General features: G+C 39.5%; 2 protein-coding genes, 1 long non-coding RNA gene and 1 pseudogene across 7 annotated transcripts; 3 read left to right on the top strand and 1 right to left on the bottom strand.

Annotated features, from left to right (window-relative positions):
* The first annotated feature begins 894 nt into the window (after positions 1 to 894).
* LOC139606125 (signal-regulatory protein beta-2-like) lies at positions 895 to 2,690 on the top strand. The gene is made up of 3 exons (XM_071458147.1): positions 895 to 1,027; positions 1,739 to 2,065; positions 2,260 to 2,690. The coding sequence occupies exons 1-3, from the start codon at positions 895 to 897 to the stop codon at positions 2,688 to 2,690; spliced, it is 891 nt and encodes a 296-aa protein (XP_071314248.1).
* Positions 2,691 to 2,748: 58 nt separating this feature from the next.
* On the top strand, positions 2,749 to 24,954 carry LOC139605854 (uncharacterized). Of its 2 annotated transcripts, none has more exons than XR_011684483.1 (3): positions 2,749 to 2,876; positions 23,996 to 24,054; positions 24,140 to 24,954. It is a non-coding gene; the product is annotated as an uncharacterized lncRNA (long non-coding RNA). The 2 variants fall into 2 exon arrangements; XR_011684484.1 differs by lacking the exon at positions 2,749 to 2,876 and adding an exon at positions 23,746 to 23,875.
* On the top strand, positions 5,141 to 6,809 carry LOC139606099 (uncharacterized; annotated as a pseudogene).
* On the bottom strand, positions 6,748 to 11,291 carry LOC139605918 (uncharacterized). Of its 4 annotated transcripts, XM_071457801.1 has the most exons (6): positions 11,114 to 11,291; positions 10,610 to 10,945; positions 10,171 to 10,515; positions 9,592 to 9,726; positions 8,683 to 8,744; positions 6,748 to 7,522 (listed from the first exon to the last, which is right to left on the bottom strand). In XM_071457801.1, the coding sequence occupies exons 1-6, from the start codon at positions 11,154 to 11,156 to the stop codon at positions 7,415 to 7,417; spliced, it is 1,029 nt and encodes a 342-aa protein (XP_071313902.1). In that variant the 5' UTR covers positions 11,157 to 11,291; the 3' UTR covers positions 6,748 to 7,414. The 4 variants fall into 4 exon arrangements, with proteins under 4 accessions (XP_071313902.1, XP_071313899.1, XP_071313900.1 ...); XM_071457798.1 differs by having other exon boundaries at positions 10,610 to 11,291; XM_071457799.1 differs by having other exon boundaries at positions 9,592 to 9,714; positions 10,610 to 11,291.
* Positions 24,955 to 25,256: the final 302 nt, after the last annotated feature.

Here is a 25,256-nt window from a genome sequence, read left to right as displayed (position 1 = left end):
TTTACAGTGGGGATGGAGTGCTCAATCCTGCCTGCACGCCATCTGAGGAGGTTGCAGAGCCCAAGGGTGCTTGGGGGCACTCGCTCATCACTGGGGGTGAGGTTGCTGAAATGGTTAAAAAGCTCCTCACTGGCCGGGCTCCAGGGGTGGATGAGATTTGCCCTGAGTGCCTAAAGTCCCTGGATGTTGTTGGGATGTCCTGGATGACACGCCTCTTCAACATTGCGTGGAGGTCACGAACAGTGCCTCTGGACTGGCAGACCACGGTGGTGGGCCCCCTTTTTAAGAAGGGGGACTGGAGCGTGTGTTCCAACTATAGAGGATCACACTCAGCCTCCCTGGGAAGGCATATGCCAGGGTGCTGGAGAGGAGAGTCCGGTCAATAGTCGAACCTCGGATTCAGGAGGAACAGTGTGGTTTTTGCCCTGGCCGTGGAACACTGGATCAGCTCTTTACATGGGAGCTTCACATAGTGCGTGGGAGTTTGCCCAACTGGTCTACATGTGTTTTGTGGACCTGGAGAAGGCTTACGACCGTGTCCCTGGTGATGCCCTGTAGGAGGTGCTTCGTGAGTACGGGGTTCGGGGCCCACAACTGTGGGCCATTCGGTCCCTGTATGACAAGAGAAGGAGCTTGATTTGCATTGCCGGCAGTAAGTCAGACTCATTCTCGGTACGTGTGGCACCCTGCCAGGGCTGCCCTTTGTCACTGATTCTGTTCATAATCTTTATGGACATAATTTGTAAGCGCAGCCGAGGGGCGGATGGTGTCCAGTTTGGTGGCCTCAGGATTGCATCTCTGCTTTTTGTGGATGATGTGGTCCTGTTGGCTGCATCAATCTGTGACCTCCAGCAGGTGCTGTGATGGTTTGCAGCCAAGTGTGAAGCAGCGGGGATGAGGATCAGCACCTCTAAATCCGAGGTCATGGTACTCAGCCAGAAACAGGTGGAGTTCCCACTTTGGGTCAGCTGGGAGTTGCTGCCCCAAGTGGAGGAATTTAAGTATCTCCGGGTCTTGTTCTTGTTCAGTGAGTGTAGAGGAGAGCAGGAGTTAGACAGCAGCAGTTTTGATAATAAATCCCACAATTATTAAATGTAACTGTTTGGACACAGAAACATGTAGAGTAGCAGTTATTAAGTGGCTCTCAGAATTAAACTGACTTTTCTGCTGTGAGTCTTTTAAATCCAGAGATTAAATTGAACATCAGTAAAAACACCTGTTGACTTTGGTTGTGCAGAGGCTTTAATCTGTTAATTTACCATGATCACCAATATCATAAAAGAAAAATGGCAGTGAACATTTGAAATCATTACATCTGAACTTCAGGTTTTGTTTGGCAACATGTCTCTGAACTTCTTTTAATTTAATTGTGTGCTGTGTATTGTATGTGTATGTAAGCCGGAAAGATGGTCGATATTATTTCCACTGTGGTGGCAAACTGACAGACCAGCATGATGAGAGGCCAATCAGATTGCTCTCACATTGTTCCCTCCCACTTCAAACGACTACATTCAGGCAAATCATCTTAAAATAGGGTTTAAATTAACTGCTGTCTCAGGAAAATGCTGATCATATTCCTTTTAGCGCTGTTACTCAGAGCAGCACGTAAGTATATAAAGACAGCTTTTTTCCATATATATTCTGGAATATATGTTGTTAATATTTATCTTCTTGCATCAGTTTAGCACAGGCCATAAATGAATCTATCTCTGTTTTTAATCTCTAACTATATTTTTAGGATGCACAGATGATCTGATTTTTGAGACAAAGACTGTTGATGTTGGAGAAGATGTGAAGTTGACGTGTACCCGCAAGACATCTGATCACACTGCCAACTTATTTTGGATCAGACTTGTTTCTGGAAACTTTCCTGAATTCTTGGGAGGAACATTTTCAATTGATGATGGCGGTGTTAATAAGACTCCTCATATCACAACAAAACAAGAGCCTGGAACTTTTCTTCTGCATATTAGTGAAGCAGAGCTAAGTGATACTGGACTGTACTATTGTATAAAAGTAGACATACTTGATATGAAATTTTTAGGAACATTTCTGATAATTAAAGGTAAATAAAAGACACGATATAGATATCTGACATTCATTAAGAAAATGTAGCAGTTTTCCTAAATTTCTATATAAATATAGTACATATTTCAGTGATTTATAAGTACGTTTTTAAATTCATATGTTTAAATAATTTTCTTTTCATTTAACTGAGTAAAGCATGTTTATTTTTGTGTTTTTTTGTGTATTTCCCAGGACCAGAACCTGATATCACTACCATCATTCAAGTCCCTCCATCTGATCCAGTCCGTCCAGGAGACTCAGTGACTCTGCAGTGTTCAGTCCTCTCTGACTCTGAGAAGAAAACATGTGCAGGAGATCACAGTGTGTACTGGTTCAGAGCCGGATCAGATGAATCTCAGCCCAGTTTAATCTATGCTCATGAAAACAGTGGTGATCAATGTGAAAAGAGTCCTGAGGCTCAGTCGACACAGAAATGTGTCTACAGCTTCTCCAAGACCGTCAGCTCCTCTGATGCTGGGACTCATTACTGTGCTGTGGCCACGTGTGGAGACATATTATTTGGAAATGGTACAAAATTGGACATTGAAGGTAACCACAACATATTTCTTTATGATGAGGAAATTATCATCATTTTATTCACATTACATAAACAAATATTGTAAATTATTTATTTATCTATATCTTAAATTAAATATTTTCTTCATTTAATATTTCAGTTGTCAGCACGTGTGACTCACAAGAGAACGATGCAATGGTCCTTCTGTTGTGTGCTGCTTTGGCTATAAGTCTGATTGTTATAGTCGTCTTTGCTTGTGCCATTATTAAAAAATCTTGTGATTGTTGCAACGGTGAGAAAAGTCACTCATATATCAAACTATTAAACTGCTGATGTTTATCATTTGATTCACATTTGTCCTGTGCATAAGCACTCTTCAAAAACAAAAAATTTTTGGCACTAATTTTTTACAATTACTTATTTTTTATCAATTTAGCTTGTGTAAGTCTGCAAACAAATGCTGCACCAGCCAGTGGTAATCAGCAAAGTCAACAGGTAAGGAATATACAGATGTTGCTAAAAAAAAAGATTATCAGTCATTTTTTATATGTACATGTATTAAAATTTGTTCTCTCATTTTCAATTTTGCACTTTATTTCCACAGAGAAATGAGGAGTCTCTCTGTTATTCTTCAGTAACTTTTACCAGTAGAAAACCTGGCAAAGCAGCGAGGAAGAAAGAAACAGAGGAGATGATCTACACTGATGTCAGGGCTTTTGTGACTAATTAACAAACACTGGCTTTATGATGGTTAAAAAAAAGATTTGTGTCACAGAATGTCGGAAATACACCAATGTGGCAGCACTTGTGTTTGCATTTCACCTTTGCAGTTGTTAACATAATATTTTACTTTAAATGTGTGTGTTAGATATTTTGGACAAATTGTTTGAAAACATTGAATAATATCTTTTAGTTTTGTTTATGATACAAAAATAACTAACTTTAATACTTATATGCATATTCTTACTATAATTTTGTGTCTTTTATTGTGTATATTTTATTTTGGAGTTTTCAAAGATTTTCAAAATCTTAAAAAAGCCATGAGAATAGTTTCTGTTGTCTCTTTTATCTCTTATGCCGTTTTATGGGTGTTAATTCGCTGCCAAGACTTTCAGTTCCTTATTCATGCAAAACCTGTACAAAAGCTAATCAACATGTGTGAACTTGTGTTGTTTCATTTGTGAATGAACATCTAAAATGCAGCATCTGTTTTTTTAAAGTAATGTATATGAACATGTACAAAATGTGATTATTTTGAAAAGACTTAGTTTCAATCACTTCAGGAAGCAGCTGTAGTAAGAAAGTGCTGAATATCATGTTTAGAGTATAACACAGTAGAAACAACTACAACATTTTACAGTAACTCATGTTCAAAGGGCATAGTAGTTTTACATTTGTTTACTTTTTCTTACCTCTTTGCATTTAAAAAAACATGCTGATCTGTTAACACAAAAATCCCAGTAGCTTTTCGTTGCCATCAACACATCACAGTGCAACATTTTTTTCCTGGAAAAGAAAAACAAATGCATGCAACTCTGCAAATAAAAAATATGCATTTAGGGGTAAAACAATATCAAAAAGTAGATTAAAAGCCTCATGGGACCTGTATGTAATTCGCTTGCCCACCACTTTTGGCCCAGAATGAAATATCCTGACAAATGTTTGGCATTCAAGTTTGTACAGACATTCGTGGTCTCCTGAAGATGTAAGCTGTTATTTGGTGATCCCCTGACATTCAGGTTAGCTATAGCAGGGGTAGTCTCAAACGATAAATCAGGCCAAGAACCACCAGACCAAACCACCTGCTAATTTTAAAGGCTAACCCAATCTGTTGAAAAGTTGTTAGGCCACCTGAGAGATGAGCAGGCTGAGGAGGAACTTGTAGCCCAAACCAGTGATGTGATGCACACCTGTCAACAGATTGCACTGACAGGAGAAGAGAGCAGTCTATCAGACACTCCTGAGCTCCTTCATGGCTGTTTCTGGAAGGTTATTTTCTCACTCACCATTACATTTGCTGCATAATGGCGCCTTATACTGTACTTAACACAACAGGTTCCAGTATCACATTGTGGATCATGATTTTGTAATCCATCTGTAATCAATCTTCTGCCAACTCACCAGCTTTCTCTTCTTTTCTTTTTGTTCTCTGAGCTTCAGCATCACAGTCGTGCTGTGCCTCCAGAACATCATTGCTGCTGCCATCTTCACACCCTGAAAGTCTCTGGCACACTTTCTCCAGTTATCCTCTTTTCCCATTGCCAGGCTCGATGCTGTTAGGATATCCAACATCTGCTCAAAATTCCTGAGAAGAAACATCAGATGTAAATATGGTTTCACACTTTAGGAGAGCATCCTTGTGCCCCTGAGGTGTTATGGTTACATCCTTTTCAAATATTTCCATAGTGAGGACCCAATACTTTCCTCAAGGCCTTGTCTTTGACCCACCAACAGGGTTCACCAATTACACCAAGTCATCTATATCTCCTGTCCTCACTGGTTTCATCTGTTTTTTTGTGCTTGTTTGATTACTGCAATATCATTCAGTGAGGAAGTGATTCACTGGCCACATCAACTCCAGTGGTGCCAGTTAGCACAAGGTAGAGGACATGTGAGTAACACCATATGTGTACTTGGTTAGGAGATGCTCCTATCAGCAATGCACAGAAGCCCCTGTTTGACAAATAAAGTTGTTGGCTGAAGGTTGCAAATGCAAAACAAACTGAGCAGTACAAATAATGAGTCACTTCCCAGTGTATTCCACCTTTAGAGTGGAATACACTGGGAATAAATGAAGTCAAAATCCAAGGTTGGGCAAAATAATCAAATGGACTTAGTTTATTTTTCCCTGCTCCTGAACCTCTCGTTGCCAAGATGATCCCCTTGTGGGTTACATTATTTTTTCTTCATCATGGATGTAAGTGTGTTTCTATTCTGTTTTCTCAGTTAAGACTTTATGTACCAGCTGCATCATCTCGCATCATAACTTCTCCACATTGCACACTCATTTTTATTGAATGTATTGCATTTTTTCTTTTGATTCAGATTCGCTGGTTCCAGTGATCTCAGTTCAGCTTGGGGAACCTGTGACCTTCACATGTACTTTGCCTCATGTTGGGATCAGCAGCAGACAACTCAGCTGGTACAAGCAAAGTGCCGGGGATACTCTGAAATTAATTTTGACACAGTGGAAACCTACAAAACCTGAGTATGCGCCAGAGTTTTCTAAATCCAGACTGGAGGTAAATACTGATAAGAATTTTATCAACCTGACCATAGTGAGGACGACTCAAGAAGATGAGGGACTGTATCACTGTGTGTTATTAAAAGGTAATAATGTGATCAATTTTTTAAATCATTTTTCCAGCATCTTTAAGCTTTTTTGAATTCCCTGAAATTGTTTTGGGTTGACACATTTTTAACACAGTTTGTATCACTCAGGAAACTCTCAGAGGACATCACACTATACTGTTGTTCAGTGGCCGACAGTATCTGATCCAGTCCGTCCAGGAGACTCAGTGACTCTGCAGTGTTCAGTCCTCTCTGACTCTGAGAAGAAAACATATGCAGGAGATCACAGTGTGTACTGGTTCAGAGCCGGAGCAGATAAATCACACCCAGACATCATCTACACTGATGGAAATGAATGTGAGAAAAGATTTGACTCTCTGAGGAGCTGTGTTCATTGCTTCTCTAAGAACATCAGCTCCTCTGATGCTGGGACTTATTAGTGTGCTGTGGCCACATGTGGGGAGATTTTATTTGGAGATGGAACAAAACTGGACATTCAAGGTAATTGTATTACAGACGGCTGGTGCAGTTATATTTCTGCTGTTTGCTGTCTTGGTTATAAGTCTGATCGTTATAACCTTCCTCATTTGTGCCATAAATGAAAACAAGAGTGATCACAGTGGTAATAGAAGTTAGATTTACCTCTTTATCCAAGTATTACATTAAAACTACTTCATCCTGACTGATTGTTTTCTACATATTTTCTATTCCAAACTCCAGCTGCCGTCTCCCTGCACAAAAACAGTGGTGGTCAGAGGAGTCTGAAGGTAAAGTATTTACATGTTGAACTGATCAAAAATAAATCAAACAAACAAAAAAAAAATTCTTCAGGTTTTTTTTTACTCTGTTGTCTCACATCCTTTCTCAGAGAGATGAGGACACACAGATTTCTTCTACAGTCGCACTCACCATGATGAAAGCTGTCTCCAATTAAAAGTAAAATTATGGTGATGATTATTGTTTTTGTTGTGTGACCATTTAAACTATTTGTGAATGTGATTTGAAACTATATTAAACTACGTCAATAAAAAAAATGTTTGCTCCTGCTGTGATCTGTCACTGTGCAAAAGAAGTGTTGGTTATTCTTGAGATTGACAAACACACGTCAGAATCACTGAAATCCACGCCACACTTCAATGATACAAAACAGTCTTTATCAAGTTTTAAACTTTGACAGCTTCAGAGGGATTTAACAGGATTGATTGCTCGCTGGTTTTCTTCAAGCATGTTGCATTTTTTTCATATGAACATCTTTAAAGACAAAGTTCTTTTCAACATGGATTCTTCAGTATCCTTCAGTGCTGATCTTTTCAATCAATGAATGAAGACGTAATTAATCAGTCTCCAGAAACTAAACCAACAACATAACAATAAAAACAAAGAGGTCTCTTTAGATAAGTTGGCATGTAAACCCCAACTAACCCCACCCTCCATTCCCCCCCACCCCCACCCAACATAACCTAAGGTGAGAACTTGTGTGTGGTGCTCAGGCCCTGCTCTGCCTATAGAGAGGGGTGTTGCTGGTTGTGGTAATCTGCTCTAAGAGTACACACACTCTTTTGGTGGATCTGTCTTCTTCTTTCCTCTTTTCACTCTTCTTGTAGAGAAATCCAGTGCTGCATAGTTCACTGCCATTTCTTCACTTTCCTGTATAATTATGTAAATATAATTATGCTTGTGTTAATTCAGAGATAGAGCCATAACATCAATACTAGTTAGAGATCTGGGCCTGTATTCACAAAGCATTTTAAGATTAAAAGTAGATCCCAACCTGAAGATCCTAACTCCTAAAAATAATGGGCGTGTCAATTATGACTCTTGACTAAGACTAATTCACAAAGCCACTTAGCACTAAAAGTAGCACCTAAGTCTGGGAGAAGTTAGAAGTAGTCAAGAGGACTCCAAACTCACTAAGACCAAGTCACACAGAATCGTAAAAGGGCTGCTGCACTTTCTTAAATGGTGCTGAAACACTGAAAAGATATAGACTCAATCGCCAATCAACCAAAATCCAAGTGTTCAGCAGGGCTGTGCTACTTGACAAAAGGGAAAATGCAAATTTTTAATTCTGACAATTTGGAGATCTCTCATCTGTCTGTAATCTGATCAATCACCAAACAATAAATGTTTCTCTGTAAACTCCACATCATAGAGCAATTGACACGATTTCCTTCAGATCTTCACCAACTACAGACAAACTACAGACAACACACAGGTTGTATTCGATGCTATTTATACAAATCTAGACATTGTTGCAAAGTGGCCAGGATCTACACACAGTTCTACACACGGCTACACAGCTACATTGAAACAGGTGGGGGCTGTGGTTCTTGCAAGCGAGCTCGTCTATGAGAGTTGACGTCAGCCATAGCAACATAGTCTCACTTATAGCTGAGGAGTTTTTACTTTTCCAAAATAAAGGTTTGTCTCAGCAGCTTTGTGAACAGGATTTAGGAGAAAACTTTCAGGTAGAAACTTTTAGTGTGACTTGGTGGTCAGATAAAACGCTTTGTGAACGCAGGCCCTGGTCTAGAGTGTAAAGTGAGAACATAAGTGGCAGGATTGCTTTACACTGAATTAACATCATCATATCACATTTGTACTGAACTTAATGCCCATTAAACTTTATCATATTGTATAAGACATTATATAACTGTATTTTTCTTGTTATGAGTCATGAGTGTAATATTATGTGTGTCCTGTCCAGATTATCTGATGGGCTAAATAAAATGGGTAAGAGCAGACAGAACATTTTTGATCCACCCACCCCTACTTCACTAGACACACTACACCAGAAGCATATTTACCAGATCATTTGATTGATGCACAGTTGACTCGTTGTGTCCACGATGGGAAAGATTCATTGCTCCTGTTAAAATAAAACAAAGCTTTCACAATGTGTGTGAACATGAGTAATATGATCACTGCTGTCATAGTGTAACGCTGGTTAGCATGAAGTATAAACCTATTTCTTACTGAATTAACCTACTTTGAGGTTGTAGGTAGAGCAATGACACAGGGACAGTCTCATCTGGGTAACCTGAACCACTTTAATGTCTGGCTCAACAGTAGGACAACTGAGCACCGATCACAACCATCATACATGACCTGCCTACTGCCTTACATCATTTCACTCCGACAGTCACTCAACCATCACTAACTTTATGGGAAAGGTGGATTTCGTAGTTATTAATCTAAATCAAGGGACAGAATACAATATATATGGACTGTCTCTGTAATGTAGTTATTATTAATCAAATTATTCCAATATTATCAATAAACCTGAAAAGAATCCACAAAATATATCTCATTTGGCAACTTTTCATTAAAGTAACAAGATTGAATGAACAACGGACAAATTTTCGTTTTTTTGCTTTATTGTGAAACAAATACACACATTAAAACCCGTAATATACTGGATGCAGCTTCAGTCCTCTAATGACCCACTGGTTAACTCCACTTAAGCTATCAAGCTAATAATGGCTTTTATTGATTTATTGATTTATTTGTTTTTATTTTTTTGTTATACCACACCATTTATTGAAGTGTTGTGCTATAGGCCTAACATATATAAGTTACAAGCTAGTTTTGAAAACCAACTAAACAAAATCTCACATGTTCTGCTTTAAGAGAAAAGTAATTTCATACATTAATTCGACTTAAAGTAGTGTCTTAAAAGCGTGACTGAAATGAGAAGGTGAATATGATGAACTTACCTTGACAATGTTCACAAACTTTCTTTTGTCTTATGTAGAAAATTAAGAAGCCAATCACAGTCACACAGCAGGCCAACACTCCTCCAAGAACAAGAACAACTGGGCTCAGTTCTGATCCTGAATCTGAAACATTTACTGAGACATAAAGTGCTTTTAAATATCAGCTTTTGAGAGCCATCACTTGTTTTTTGAACACCACACAGTGGCATTTAGAAATGTACAATATGATGCTTAATCAAAAATATCCTTCGTGTTTTTATTTGAGTTCTGGGCTAAAAACCTAAAAACAGATAATAATGAATGCTGTGTGATTTATGAATGTAGCTTGAAATGGCACACACAGGTTTCTAGGGGGGAAAAAAAGCATGTTGTAATTATTATGAATTATCGAGATCCATTTTAATGTTTTTGTACAACAAATGGTCAAAAACATGTCTCGGTGTAAAAATTATTAAATTTAATTACCCTCCTGAAACCAACAGGCTTATATTGTTGATGTTTATTTACATTAAAATTTTAATAGCTCATATAATTTATGCAAAAATCATTTATTATTTAAATACAACTATAAACACCTACTTGTCTCCACTTTAGTTCCTTCACCAAACAGGATCTGTCCACATGTGACCACAGCACAGTAGTAAGTCCCAGCATCAGAGGAGTTGTGTATAGTTTTGGACAAACTGTAGACACAGCTTCTTTCCTCTTGTTCATCTCTCCTGCTGCTGTTTGTGTAAACGATGCCTGGATGAAATCCTCCTGATCCAGCTCTGAACCAGTGCACACTGTGTTCACCTGGACACTGGACTCTGTTTCCTTTGTTCATGGAGAGAAGTGAACACTGGAGAGTCAGTGAGGCTCCCAGCTGGACTGATGCTGTCTCCGGACTTTGTTGGACATAAATATCTTTCTGCTGATTATGATCTGTGTGATTCAGTAAAAAGGCGTCAAAAATATTTCACTATCTAAACTGTTTCATTCACATCAACAAAAACCTTGAAAGTGTAGGATATTTTACCGTTCACAGCCAAGAATGTGCCATTGCTGAAAGTCTGTAAATATCCAGTTCCACTATGACAGAAGTAAGTTGCTTCGTCCTCTTTGCTGACATTTCTGATGGTAAGAAGAGACTGAGCCTCCTCTTTTGTTACTGTGAAACGTGCAAATTTTTCACTAACTGTTATTTTGCCACTGATTACATCAGAAACTTTTTCCACCATGTGTCCAAGAGGCTGCTTATACCAGTGCAATCTGCCTCCTCTGTCAGAGACTGGACATTGAAAAGTAACATTATCACCAACTTCAACCACAGTCAAAGAGATCAGGTGAGGAACCTCTGCAGTTTGAGTCAGAGCTGAAGAAAAGAGACAAACAAGAACAAAGTTACAACATGAGAAGACAAAATAAAACATCTGACATAAAAAGGTTATTACAGGGCCTGGCCGGAGATACGTGGCTACATTTAAACATAGTTCAAAAATCAGTTTGCAGTGGTATTTTGTCAGACAAGTCGAGCACTTACACCCTGTGCAAAGAAGAATCAAAGCAGCCAGTCGTCCGATCATTGTGGTACAGCACCCTTCTCTTGCACTGCTAATGTCTTCCTACCTGAGTGGAGGGTTTAGTCACAACATCATCACAGTTTACAAAGTAAAGTCAGTGATTGGCTGAAATGAAGAATATGACCTCCCTCCTACTTTTTCCAAACCTGTGGTGCATTTTGATTTGATAAAAGATGAACATGTACTTAGTATTATTTTTTTCAAGTTGTCCTCGTTCTGACCACTTAACCCTATAATGCCAAATGCATCAAATTTGATACAAGCATTTCTGAGACCTATTGCATCACCTTATCGTAAAAACTTCACTCAAAACCCTCTTGTGTCCAATCTGATACTTGTTTTCCAGCCCCTGGTGGATCCCTTTATCACTACAACAATTCAAACACAGCACATGGGACAATCCAAGTTGGCCACCTTCAGATAGTTTCCAACTCACTGGATCAAGGTAAAGAAAATTGTGATTTTTACGATTTTCCAGTGACATTTTCTTTGAAATTTTTTGTGATATTCTAACATAACATAATGTTTTGCATGTTAGTATGTAGTAAAATCATGTATACAATTTGGAAAAACCTAAACCAAATAAAGGCTCCAGATTCAATAAATAAGAATTTTCTGTCCATTATTTCTGGGGTCAGGCATTACAGGGTTAATCGTGACTGAAGTTTTATTTTCCTGAAAACTGGTTTTTGTGCTTTTTGCTTAGTTTAGCAAAAGTACTGGACACTTTTTTTAGATGGAGGAAGATTTCTGTTGTTTCATGCAGCACAGATGTCCTCACACACTGGATGTAGTGGAGGCTAGCTTGTTAGCTAATGAGATGCAACATGTAAATGTGACACCAGTGGAGTTGCTGAAAGCTTCCTTCTCCTCTGTCAGTGCAGGATGGTTGTTTTTCCTCCACTGTTTGTGCTGAACTAGGACATCATGTTAGGAGTCATGTTAGCAGCAGTGTGGGTGGTGGTCTGTGGGTTTGAGGGACAGTTGCAGGACAAAGGTGAGAGGAGCTGATCTGTTGGCAGTGAACTCAAGACCATGTTTACTTGATCAACATCACCAGTTTCTTTCTGACTAAAGTCTGTCCATCCTGTATTTTATGTGTCATTTGCTTTGTAAACCAGTCTTGCTGACCCAGGTCTTGTTCACAGTCTGAAGCAGTTTTTTTGATTGTTCCCAGATGAATCAGGCTCATAGACCTGACATTAACCATGGGCCTCAACCACGTCTGTTTGTACCTGTGTGAAATAAGTGGTTTCATCTGTGGTGTCACATTTGAGCCAAGTGCACATGGAGACACAAAGTGAGAGTAAGAGAGAGACTAGTAGATACAGTATACAGTCAGTGGGTTTGACAGTGAACTACTGTGTATTTCTCCACCACAACTTCCCACAACTGTAGACAGAAGCATGGCAACAAAAACATACAGGAAGCATTTTCTGTTGTAGACACATTTAATATTTCTTTGTTCAAAATAATATACTGTGTATGAAAATGCCAGGGTGCAGGTACTGACATGAATAAACTCCTGTGTCTCTCTGATCTCACATCACTTTGTAGAGATATTCTGCATGTCTGCCTGGAGAACAACAAGCAAAGCCACATGCAGCAGCTACACTGACACACACAGCTTGTGGTGGGCCATTTCTCCACCCTCTGACCAACCACTGAACATGTTTACTAAGAACAGACCTGACTATGAGCTTCAACAGGATATGAAGTGAAGGAGGAGCTACATGAAGCTTCAGCAGCTAATTTTAGGTGATCAAACTGAAATGCTTCTTTTAGTTTTACTTCCCTTTTAATGTTCTCATTTAAAGTACAAATAATGTTTGTCTTTCTCATGTTTTTAAAGATGGACCTACAGACATCTACAAAATGTACAGTCTTTATATTAGTTCAAGTTTTATTTTAATTTTGATTTCAGTTCATTCAGCATTAATTTATACAGGCTGTCAGTCCATCACTGCACCAAGTGATGCACATTGAAACAGACTTTAACAAGACTAACAAACCTGTGTGTGTCGATAATGTTATAATGTTAAATTAAACTTAAGCTCACAGGGTGGGACAAGTGACTGATTAACACCTCCCCCATCTCACAGCAGCTACCAGTGAAAAGCATGAAACCACAGAAAAGTGCAATTAAAAATCATCATAGCACAGCATGACTGAGCAGCTGTGTGTGTGTGTGTGTGTGTGTGTCCTGTACCCTTTAACTACTCCCTTTAATTAATATTAATGAACAATAATACAGTATACAGTGTACAGTATTCAACCATGTCTGCCTCGGGGGAAGTTTGGGGTTAAAGGAGGTGAACGTTTCCACTCACACTGTATTGTGTGATATTTAGCTACTCGGCATCTGCAGCTGCTGTTTAAGATCAAACATCCTCCATGGGCGACTCAAAACGCTGTTTGTGTGCTTTCTTACTGGGTTTACAGCCTGTAGCTGCATATCATATAGACTACACCACTGCATTCACCTGGCCTTTTTAAAAACTGTAAAACAGCAGTACAAGCCCAGCTTCCTGAGGCTAAAATAGAGAGTGAGAGAGGAAGAAAAGCTGCTTTGTATTTACACCTTAGTTTGAAACCACAGCCACAACAACGTTTAAGTTTCCATGCATCGTTTGTGCTTGTATTTATGATACAGTGAGAGTTGTGCTCTGCCACTGCCTTTCAGCAGCACCCTGATAAGAAATGAAATATAGAGATGGTGAGACCACAACCACCTCCCCAGCTCTGTATCTGTGCTCTTCCTGCTGAAGTGACTGACATGAAGAGTGGGAGGGTCGTCACTGATGATGTGGAGCTTCTGAATTGGCTCATATGAAATTTAAGATGGCTCCTCTGTCTTTGTGTATCACTGTGGCAAATGGCAACGTAACTATGAGGTGACAACAGTGTTTTAGGATGGTAGATCTTGATATTAACTGATATATTACATATACATATATATCATACATTTATGATTGAAAGCTTTTTGGGTTCAGAACTCATCCTCAAATCACCATTAATGTAGCAACAGCAGCAGTTTTGATAAATAAATCCCACAATTATTAAATGTAAATGTTTGGACACAGAAACATGTAGAGTAGCAGTGATTAAGTCACTCTCAGAATTAAACTTACTCCTCTGGTGTGAGTCATTTACATCCAGTGATAATGTTTCGTGGCAATGTAGGAACTACTGTAACCACCCTGACTGAAAAGGCCTCTAGTGAGGTGGAGGCTGGGTGCAGCTTTAAAGGAAATTACATGGTGTCATCAAACTCAATGTACAACTGAGAATGATAAAGATGTTTGTTGCCCAACAACAAAATCAATAGTTTGATTAGTGTGTGTCAATCAAGTGACATTAGTAAAACACACTGATATTTGACAGGGACAGTACCTGTGAATCTAAAAAATGAGCACCTGCCATTTATTTTAGTGTTTCTGGAAACTGCGTTATAACCCCAATAAATATGGTCATACAACAGTGAAATAAAACGACACACATAAATGTGCAGTATTGGGTCAAATTGTCTCTTCTTTGCCCACTTGTGTTAAAAAAAATTCTCCAATTCATGAGCCTCTCTCTGTAAAATTACACTACTGGTGATATAGTATCAGCTGATAGGTCAATAAACAATTGTGTAAATCTAAAGAAAATGTTGTGGATCATTGTACATTGACTGTTCACATCAAATCAAATCATCTGTTGTGTTTACTCTCAGTGTCAGTTACAGAAACCTGAAACAAACAAGAAACAAAAGCTTTTTGTTGGGGTTTCATCTCTTTAACCCGGAAAGATGGTCGATATTATTTCCACTGTGGTGGCTCACTGACAGACCAGCATGATGAGAGGCCAATCAGATGCTCTCACATTGTTCCCTCCCACTTTACACAACTACATTAAGGCAAATCATCTTAAAATAGGGTTTAAATTAACTGCAGTCTCAGGAAAATGCTGATCATATTCCTTTTAGCGCTGTTACTAAGAGCAGGACGTAAGTATATAGAGTCAGCTTTTTTCCATATATATTCTGGAATATATGTTGTAAGTTAATATTCATCATCTTGTATCAGTTTAGCACAGGACATAAATAAATCTCTCTGTTATTAATCTCTATCTAACTGTATTTTTAGGATGCACAGATGATCTGATCTTTGAGACAAAGACTGTTGATGTTGGAGCTGATGTGAAGTTGACGTGTACCCGCCAGACATCTGATCACAATGCCTACTTATTTTGGATCAGGCTTGTTTCTGGAAAATTTCCTGAATTCTTGGGAGGAGCATTTTCAATTGATGATCACGGTGTTAATAAGACTCCTCACATCACAACAAAACAAGAGCCTGGAACTTTTCTTCTGCATATTAGTGAAGCAGAGCTAAGTGACACTGGACTGTACTACTGTATAAAGGTGAAATGGCGTGATGTGGAATTTTTAACAGGAACATTTCTCAGGATTAAAGGTAAATAAAATACAGTACACAGACATTTGATTTCATTAAGAAAATGTAATTACCATGCTAACACCAAACACCATTTATAACAGCAGTTTCCCTGTCTGGATATAAAGATAGTACATATTTCTGTAAGTTTTTACATTAATATGCTTAAATAATTTTCTTTTCATTTAACTGAGTAAAGCATGTTTATGTTTGTGTTTGAAATACCAGGACCAGAACCTGATATCACTACCATCATTCAAGTCCCTCCATCTGATCCAGTCCGTCCAGGAGACTCAGTGACTCTGCAGTGTTCAGTCCTCTCTGACTCTGAGGAGAAAACATGTGCAGGAGATCACAGTGTGTACTGGTTCAGAGCCGGAGCAGATGAATCTCATCCCAGTTTAATCTATGCTCATGGAAACAGTGGTGATCAATGTGAAAAGAGTCCTGAGGCTCAGTCGACACAGAAATGTGTCTACAGCTTCTCCAAGACCGTCAGCTCCTCTGATGCTGGGACTCATTACTGTGCTGTGGCCACGTGTGGAGAGATATTATTTGGAAATGGAATAAAACTGCACACTGAAGGTAACTGCAGAACATTTCAACATAATTGTGAATTCAACACATTTATTTGTTTAATTTTGTAAATTGATGGAATCCATTAATATCATATATCACAAAATATTTGTTTCTATTGCATCGTCACATCAAATCAGAATAAAGTTTTATTAGTTGGTCCTTATATAATTTCAGAACTCAACATGTGGGATTTGCAGAAGGCCAATACAGTTCTGTTTGTGTTGTCTGCTACTTTGGCTGTAAGTCTGATTGGTGTTGCCTTCCTGATTTATATCCTCAAGAAGAAAACTTGTGATTGTTGCAAAGGTAACAGAAGTTTTTATACATCAAACAGTATTTTGCAAAAGATAATTTCACATGATTTACATGACTCATCTGTGTAAATTCATCTTTCATCTTAAATCTATACAGCTGCAGATGCTGCAACAGTCAGTGGTTATCAGCAAAGTCAGCAGGTAAGTTATATAAAGAAAGTATGTAGCTGGATAGTCATTGGCATACTTTCTCCTTGCATTTGTAAATGTTATTAGATTTTACCATCTCATAACCTTCTTCGTTGTATATGTTCTCAGATAGAGGAGGACTCACTGACTTATTCTGCTCTAACCTTCACCAAGAGGAAAGCTGGCAAAGCAGAGAGAAGGAATGTAAAAACAGAAGAGGGAGAGACGGTCTACACTGGTGTCAGGGCTTTTGTGATAGATTAACAATCCAAACAGTTGACTTGCAAGTTAAAGCTAATAAAATGTATACCTGAAACACAGTGGAAAATATACTGGCTCACATCAATTTCACATCTGATGGGTAACTATAGGTTACAATATTTATTTGGATAAGCTTAAAAATGTTTAATGTATCATTGTGACATTATACTGTATTTTGTCCATTCTCTTTCCATAACTGTATTGGTTTTTTTCCAAATATTTGATAAGAATAAAATATCAGCATGGATTATCATGATGCATAAATCACCATATTTTAATATGAGTGATACTTTGAAGCACTATCGAGTAAATCTTGCTTCATTTCTCACCATTTTTTGAATTTAAATCTTTGAGAGGTTTATTTGAGGTATATCGTTCTATGTCATTTTATGTGTCATGGTAGACGGTGGCTTTGTGATATTTGTGAGTAAACTCCAGCTTCTATAGAAAATTATTCACTTTTCCTGTGAAAACAAAGGGAGAGGACTGGTACTGCCCCTGAGATGTGCGCCAGCTCCCAGCATGTGTGACATGGTGGAAATCCTTTTTGATACAGGTTACATATGTTATTATATGTAGCTGAGCAGTATGAATCTATCAGTGTGTGTGTGTGTGTGTGTGATAAAAGAATCTGAATCAAAGAACTGTATTGGTGGAGGTGGGGCAGTATGTGCTTGCTTATGCCGTTCAGCTACACACTGTAGGCGAATGGGCTTCTTCCATCTCACACACAAACACACAGTTATCGATTCATACTGCTCTGCATAGTTAGATTTAAAATATATAATAATATATGTAACCTGTATCATACAGGGTTTCCACCATATCACACATCCTGGCGTAGAGATGCAATGACGTAACACCTAAACGTTTCCCATAAACACCCAATGCTGTTCTGCCAAAGAAAAATACTATCTAGACATTGTGTTGCTGTTCTTTAGTCATGCTGTTAAATCAATATTTTAATATATTTAAAATGTTTAACTTCTCCCAGAGTCACTTCATCCTGGTGCCTGGTCTGAATGGTTTAAAGTGTAGGATGTTAGATTTTGATATTAAGTGATATATATATACATACATACATATCATACATTTATAATTGAAAACTTTTGGGGTTCAGAACTCTTCCTCAAATCAGTTAATGTAGATATTTTAAACTTTTTTTTAAATCTGATTTTGATGACAGTGATGTAAGGAGGGAGCAAATAATATTGTTTTGATCAAATCTAACGTAATCAATAACATTGATAGTGATATTGAGGCCACAGAGCTACAGGATAATGAAAAAAATGATTATTTTGTGTTTGGTGCTATTTGAACAGCAACAGAAGGAGTTCCCTCCATCGATCTAAACTAAGCACTAAAAGTAAGGAAATTTGTGTTTAATAGATTATTTCTTTGTTGTAACAATGCATCTTGGCAATAAATCTTATACCATTGGAAAGCCTGTTTATTTCCCTTTTAAACATTGCCACATTTGTAAGGAACATGCATTTGTGGGATGAGCAGTAGAGCTGAGATTTGCCAAATCTTCCCTACCAATGCCAAACAGCTTTTTTTGCTGTTGCTATTGACTCTTGTTTTGGGCTTCTGGTATCCCCAGGTGAGCACCTGTGAGCATGGGCCCTGTTACAGTGGTCAGTTGGTGTCTGCTCCAATAATCAGCAGGCCACGTTTGACTGATCTGGATGGGGCCCGTGCGATAGGGCAACTTCAAGCTGGTGTTCCATGAAACCAAGTTGCGGCATTATTTGGAGTAAGGCCTAGTACCATCTGCAAACTGAAGGCCAAGTTCCATATAACAGGGGATGTCAGAAACAGAACGCAAAGTGGGCGTCCCAAGAAGACGGCACCCCAAGAAGACCGTTTCCTCATCTTGTCAGCACTTAGGAGCCGTATGCAGTCTTCTACAGATTTGCAGTCAAGTTTTGCAGGACTATATGCCTGATGGCTCTCTGCCCAGACAATCCAGACTGTATGCAGCCAATCTCCGATCTCATAGGGCTGCCAGGAGGCCTACCATGGCTGCCCTTCACCATCAGGCCCATTTGCACTGGTATCAGCAACACGTGCACTGGAACCTGAACATGTGGAGGAATGTTATGTTCTGCGATGAGTCCAGATTCTGCCTGTGGCACTTGGATCGTAGAGTCAAAGCGGAGAATGCTTTGGTGATTGCTGCACCAACAGAGTAACATCTTTTGGTGGAGGCAATGTGATGGTGTGGGGTGGCATCTCCCTCACTGGAAGCTTGTCATCATTGAAGGCAATCTCAATGCAGAGAGATATTGAGCTGAAATTCTGCAAACAGTGGCAATCCCATATCTACAAAGTCTGGGACCAAACTCCAAGATGACAGTGCTCACCCCCACAGAGCGGGGTTTATCAGAGACTATCTCCAGAATTTGGGAGTGGAGAGGATGGAATGGCCTGCCAGCAGTCCTGACCTCAACCCCCTTGAACACTTCTTGCCAGAGTGATCAACACAACCATGTTGGCTGACTTGCGACAAATGCTGGCTGAAGAATGGGATGCCATCCCACAGCAGTGTGTGACCAGGCTGGTGACCAGCATGAGGAGGAGGTGCCAGGCTGTTGTGGCTGTGTATAGTTCTTCCACACACTTCTGAGGCTTCTGTTTGTTAAATGAATAAATTGGTAAATTGCCAGTATATCTTGTTTCTTCAGACTTCAATCATCCAATCCACTAATCAACACCAAACAAGAGTCTATGGCAAAAAAAAAAAAGCTGTTTGGCATTGCCAGAGAAGATTTGACAAATCTTTCATGGGCGCGACCCACATACTCAGCTCTGCTGCTCATCCCACAAATGCATGTTCCTTACAAATGTGGTACCATTTAAAAGGGAAATGAACAGGCTTTCCAACAGTATAAGATTCATTGCCAAGAAGCATTGTTACAACAAAGAAATAACCAAACACAAATTTCCTTACTTTTAGTGCTTAGTTTATTTTCTACTGCGTATCTGGGTCCAGGTCGCGGGGGTAGCAACCTCAGCAGAGATGCCCAGACCTCCCCAGCCACCTTCACCAGCTCTTTCAGGAGGATACCAAGACGTTCCCAGGCCAGACGAGAAATTTAATCTCTCCAGCATGACCTGGGTCTGCCCCAGTGTCTCATCATGCCCGGAATACCTCCCCTGGAAGACGTCAGAGGGCATCCTGACAAGATGCCTGAACAACTAGCTCCTTTCGATGTGGAGGAGCAGCGGCTCTACTCTGAGCCTCTCCAGAATGACCGAGATTCTCAACCTATCTCCTAGGGAGAAAACTCATTTTGATTGCTTGTATCCGTGGTCACTACTCATAGCTCATGACCATAGGTGAGGGTGGGGACGTGTCTTCACCACGACAGACCGGTTTGGCGTGCGCATCACTGATGACACTGACCTGATACAGCTCTGATACGGGGGAGGAAGGAGAAATTGAGTCCGACTGGACCATGTTCTGCACCTCCATTGCTGAGGCAGTCGTGTGGAGCTGTGGCCACAAGTCGTGGCGGTAACCCCTGAACCCGGTGGTGGACACCTGTGGTGAGGAGAGCTGTCGAGCTTAAGAAGGAGTCCTATTGGACTCGATTAGCCTGTGGGTCTTCTGGAGACAGCTGACGTGTACCGGCGGGCCAGGCAGAAAACTGAAGCAAGAACCTGGGTGTGGGAGGAGTTCAGTGAGACCATGGAAAGCAACTTTTGGTTGGCCTCAAGGAGATTCTGGTAAACCAATCCGGCAGCTCAGGAGGGGGAAGCAGTGCTCTTTCCTGACTATTTACAGTGGGGATGGAGTGCTGTTGACCTCAACTGGGGTTATTGTATGGTGGTGGAAGGAATATTTTGAGGATCTTCTCATTCTGAACTCCATGGGGAGGCCACAGAGCCTTAGGGTACTTGGGGGGACTTGCTCATCACTGGGCCTAAGATTGCTGATGTGGTTGAAAAGCATCTTGGTGGCGAGCTCCGGGGTGGATGAGATTTGCCCTGAGTGTTTAAAGGTGCTGGATGTTGTTGGGCTGTCCTGGATGACACACCTCTTCAACATTGCATGGAGGTCAGGGACAGTGCCTCTGGACTGGCAAACTGGGGTGGTGGTCCCCCTTTTTAAGAAGGGGAACTGGAGCGTTTGTAACAGCTATAGGTGATCACACTTCTCAGCCTCCCTGGCAAGGCATGTGCCAGGGAGAGGAGAGTCCGGTCAATAGTTGAACCTTGGATTCAGGAGGAAAGATGTGGCTTTTGCCCTGGCCGTGGAACACAGGACCAGCTCTTTACCCTTGCAAGGGTCTACATGTGATTTTTGGACCTGGAGAAGATTTACGACCATGTCCTTTGTGGTGCCCTATTGGGGATGCTTCATTAGTATAAGGTTTGGGGCCTGCAATTGCGGGCAATTCGGTCCCTGTATGACAAGAGCAGGAGCTTGGTTCACATTGCTGGCAGTAAGTCAGACTCATTCCTGGTGCGTGTGGGACTCTGCCAGGGCTGCTCTTTGTCACCGGTTCTGTTCATAATCTGAACAGAATTTCTAGGCGCAGCGGAGGGGCACAGGGTCTCCTGTTTGGTGGCCTCAGGATTGAAGTGTGAAGCAGCAGGGATGAGGATCAGCACCTCTAAATCCGAGGCCATGGTACTCAGCTGCAAATGGGTGGAGTGCCCACTTTGGGTCAGCTGGGAGTTGCTGCCCCAGGTGGAGGAGTTTAAGTATCTCGGGGTCTTGTTCATGAGTGAGGGTAGAGGGGAGCGGGAGTTGGTCCCCAAATTATTAAATGTAAATGTTTGGACACAGAAACATGTAGAGTATCAGTGATTGAGTTGCTCTCAGAATTAAACTGACTTTTCTGCTGTGAGTCATTTACATCCAGTGATAATGTTTAGTGGCAATGTAGGAACTACTGTCACCACCCTGACTGAACAGGCCTCTAGTGAGGTGGAGGCTGGGTGCAGCTTTAAAGGAAATTACATGGTGTCATCATACTCGATGTACTACTGAGAATGATAAAGATGTTTGTTGCCCAACAACAAAACCAATAGTTTGATTAGTGTGTGTCAATCAAGTGCACACACCCACAGTTCTGAGAAGAGGTGAAATGAAAAACACCTGTTGACCTTGGGTGTGCAGATGATTTAATCAGTTATTTTACCATGACAATATTTTTCTCACCTTAACCAATATCATGAAAAAAAAATGGCACTGAACATTTGAAATCATCACATCTGAACGTTTTGATTGGCAAAATGTCTCTGAACTTCTTTTGATTTGACTGTGTGCTGTGTGTTGTTGGTTTAATGGATCAGACTATAGGACAAACCGTGACATTAGCAAAACATGTGGATGTGTGACAGGGACAGTATCGATGAATCACTCACAAATTAGCAGTTGCCATTTATTTTAGGAAACTGTATTACAACCCAAATTTGTCAGTGTCAGTTACAAAAACCTGAAACAAACATGAAACAAAAGCTTGTTGTTGGTGTTTCATGTGTTTAAGCCGGAAAGATGGTCGACATTATTTCCACTGTGGTGGCAAACTGACAGACCAGCATGATGAGAGGCCAATCAGATTGCTCTCACATTGTTCCCTCCCACTTCACACAACTACATTAAGGCAAATCATCTTAAAATAGGGTTTTAATAAACTGCAGTCTCAGGAAAATGCTGATCATATTCCTTTTAGTGCTGTTACTCAGAGCAGGACGTAAGTATATAAAGTCAGCTTTTTATTCTGGAATATATGTTGTAAGTTAATATTTATCTTCTTGCATCAGTTTAGCACAGGGCATAAATGAATCTATCTCTGTTATTAATCTCTATCTAACTGTATTTTTAGGATGCACAGATGATCTGATCTTTGAGACAAAGACTGTTGATGTTGGAGAAGATCTGAAGTTGATGTGTACCCACCAGAAATCTGATACCAACTTATTTTGGATCAGGCTTGTTTCTGGAAACTTGCCTGAATTCTTGGGAGGAACATTTTCAATTGATGATGGCGGTGTTAAAAAGACTCCTCGCATCACAACAAAACAAGGGCCTGGAACTTTTCTTCTGCATATGAGTAAAGCAGAGCTAAGTGATACTGGACTGTACTACTGTATAAAAGTGACATATCTTAATATGAAATTCTTAACAGGAATATTTCTGATAATTAAAGGTAAATAAAATAAAGTACACAGACATTTGATGTTCATTAAGAAAATGTAATTACCAAGCTAACACCATACACCATTTATAACAGCAGTTTTCCTACATGTCTACATAAAGATAGTACATATTTCTGTAATTTATCAGTAAATTTTTACATTCATATGTTTAAATAATTTTCTTTTCATTTCACTGAGTAAAGCATGTTTATGTTTATGTTGTATTTCCCAGGACCAGAACTTGATATCACTACCATCATTCAAGTCCCTCCATCTGATCCAGTCCGTCCAGGAGACTCAGTGACTCTGCAGTGTTCAGTCCTCTCTGACTCTGAGAAGAAAACATGTGCAGGAGATCACAGTGTGTACTGGTTCAGAGCCGGAGCAGATGAATCTCATCCCAGTTTAATCTATGCTCATGGAAACAGTGGTGATGAATGTGAAAAGAGTCCTGAGGCTCAGTCGACACAGAAATGTGTCTACAACTTCTCCAAGACCGTCAGCTCCTCTGATGCTGGGACTCATTACTGTGCTGTGGCCACGTGTGGAGAGATATTATTTGGAAATGGAACAAAACTGGACATTGAAGGTAACCACAACATATTTCTTTATAATGAGGAAATTATCATCATTTTATTCACATAACATTATCAGATATTGTAAATTATTTATTACTATATCTTAAATTAAATATTTTCTTCATTTAATATTTCAGTTGTCAGCACATGTGACTCACAAGAGAACGATGCAATGGTCCTTCTGTTGTGTGCTGCTTTGGCTATAAGTCTGATTGTTATAGCCGTCCTTGCTTGTGCCATGATTAAAAAATCTTGTGATTGTTGCAACGGTAAGAAAAGTCACTGGTATATAAAACTATTAAACTGATTCATTTGATCATTTGATTTGTCCTGTGTTTTAGCAAACTTAAAAAAAAATAAAATACTATTACTTATTTTTATCAATGTAGCTCGTGTCAGTCTGCAAACAAATGCTGCAGCAGCCAGTGGTTATCAGCAAAGTCAGCAGGTAAGGAATATACAGATGTAGCTAAAAAACATTACCTTTTTTTTTTGTATGTACATGTTTTAAATTTTGCACTTTATTTCCTCAGAGAAATGAAGAGTCTCTCAGTTATTCTTCAGTAAATTTTACCAGGAGAAAACCTGGCAAAGCAGCGAGAAAGAAAGAAACAGAAGAGACGATCTACACTGATGTCAGGGCTTTTGTGATTAATTAACAAACACTGGCTTTATGATAGTTAAAAAAAACTGTGTGGCACAGAATGTCAGAAATACACCAATGTGGCAGCACTTGTGCTTGCATTTCACCTTTGCAGTTGTTCACATTATATTATACTTTGGATAAACTGAAGTGTGTGTAAATGAGCATCACGCATAATTTTGACATTATTTTTAGATATTTTGGACAAATTGTTTGCAAACACTGAATAATCTCTTTGAGCTTTGTTCATGATACAACATTACAACAACATTTAATACTTATGTGCATCTCCTCCCTATGATTTTGTGTCCATTTTATTATGGCGTTTTCAAAGATTTTCAAAGTCTTGAGAAAGCCATGAGAATAGTTTCTGTTGTCTCTTTTATCTCTTATTCTGTTTTATGGGTGTTAATTTCCTCCCAAGACTTTCAGTTCTTTCTCAGTGCAAAACCTGCACTAAAGCTAATCAACATGTGTGAACTTGTGATGTTTCATTTGTCAATAAACCAACATCTAAAATGCAGCGTCTGATTTCTTAAAGTAAAGTGTATGTACATATACATTAAGTGATTATTTTGAAAGGACTTTTAGTTGCAGTCACTTCAGGGAGCAACTGGAGTAACAAAGTGTTGAACAACACAGTAGAAACAACTACAACATTTTAAAAGAAATAACTTAGGAAGTTCAAAGATCATAATAGTTTTACATTTGTTTACTTTTTGTCACCTTTTTGCATTTTGAAAAACTGATCTGTAGACACAAAAATCCCAATAGCTTTCACTTCACAGTGAAACATTTTTTTTCCTGGAAAAGAAAAACAAATGCATGCTGCCCTGCAAATACAAAATATGCATTTAGGGGTAAAACAATATCAAAAAGTAGATTAAAAGCCTCATGGGAACTGTATGCAATTCACCTGTCCACAACTTTTGGCCCAGACTGAAATATCCTGACAAATGTTGGATGCATTGGCATTCAAGTTTGTACAGACATTCGTGGTCTCCTGA

This window comes from Trachinotus anak, unplaced genomic scaffold (assembly GCF_046630095.1).
Source record: "Trachinotus anak isolate AG129_WGS33_773 ecotype Australia unplaced genomic scaffold, CSIRO_AGI_Tana_v1 ptg000021l, whole genome shotgun sequence".
Lineage (NCBI taxonomy): Eukaryota > Metazoa > Chordata > Actinopteri > Carangiformes > Carangidae > Trachinotus > Trachinotus anak.
The sequence above is the reverse complement of the archived record's forward strand: the minus strand, read 5'-3'. Positions and strand labels throughout refer to the sequence as shown.

Excerpts from the sequence above, each read along its gene's own strand:
- LOC139605918 (XM_071457798.1), bottom strand. The coding sequence starts at position 11,156 with ATGATCGGACGACTGGCTGCTTTGATTCTTCTTTGCACAGGGTGTAAG. Across the intron at positions 10,516-10,609 it reads CACATTCTTGGCTGTGAACG|ATCATAATCAGCAGAAAGAT; the intron begins GTAAAATATCCT and ends TGAATCACACAG. Across the intron at positions 8,745-9,591 it reads AGTTTGTGAACATTGTCAAG|GAGCAATGAATCTTTCCCAT; the intron begins GTAAGTTCATCA and ends TTATTTTAACAG.
- LOC139606125 (XM_071458147.1), top strand. The coding sequence starts at position 895 with ATGAGGATCAGCACCTCTAAATCCGAGGTCATGGTACTCAGCCAGAAA. Across the intron at positions 1,028-1,738 it reads CCGGGTCTTGTTCTTGTTCA|GATGCACAGATGATCTGATT; the intron begins GTGAGTGTAGAG and ends CTATATTTTTAG. Across the intron at positions 2,066-2,259 it reads AACATTTCTGATAATTAAAG|GACCAGAACCTGATATCACT; the intron begins GTAAATAAAAGA and ends TGTATTTCCCAG.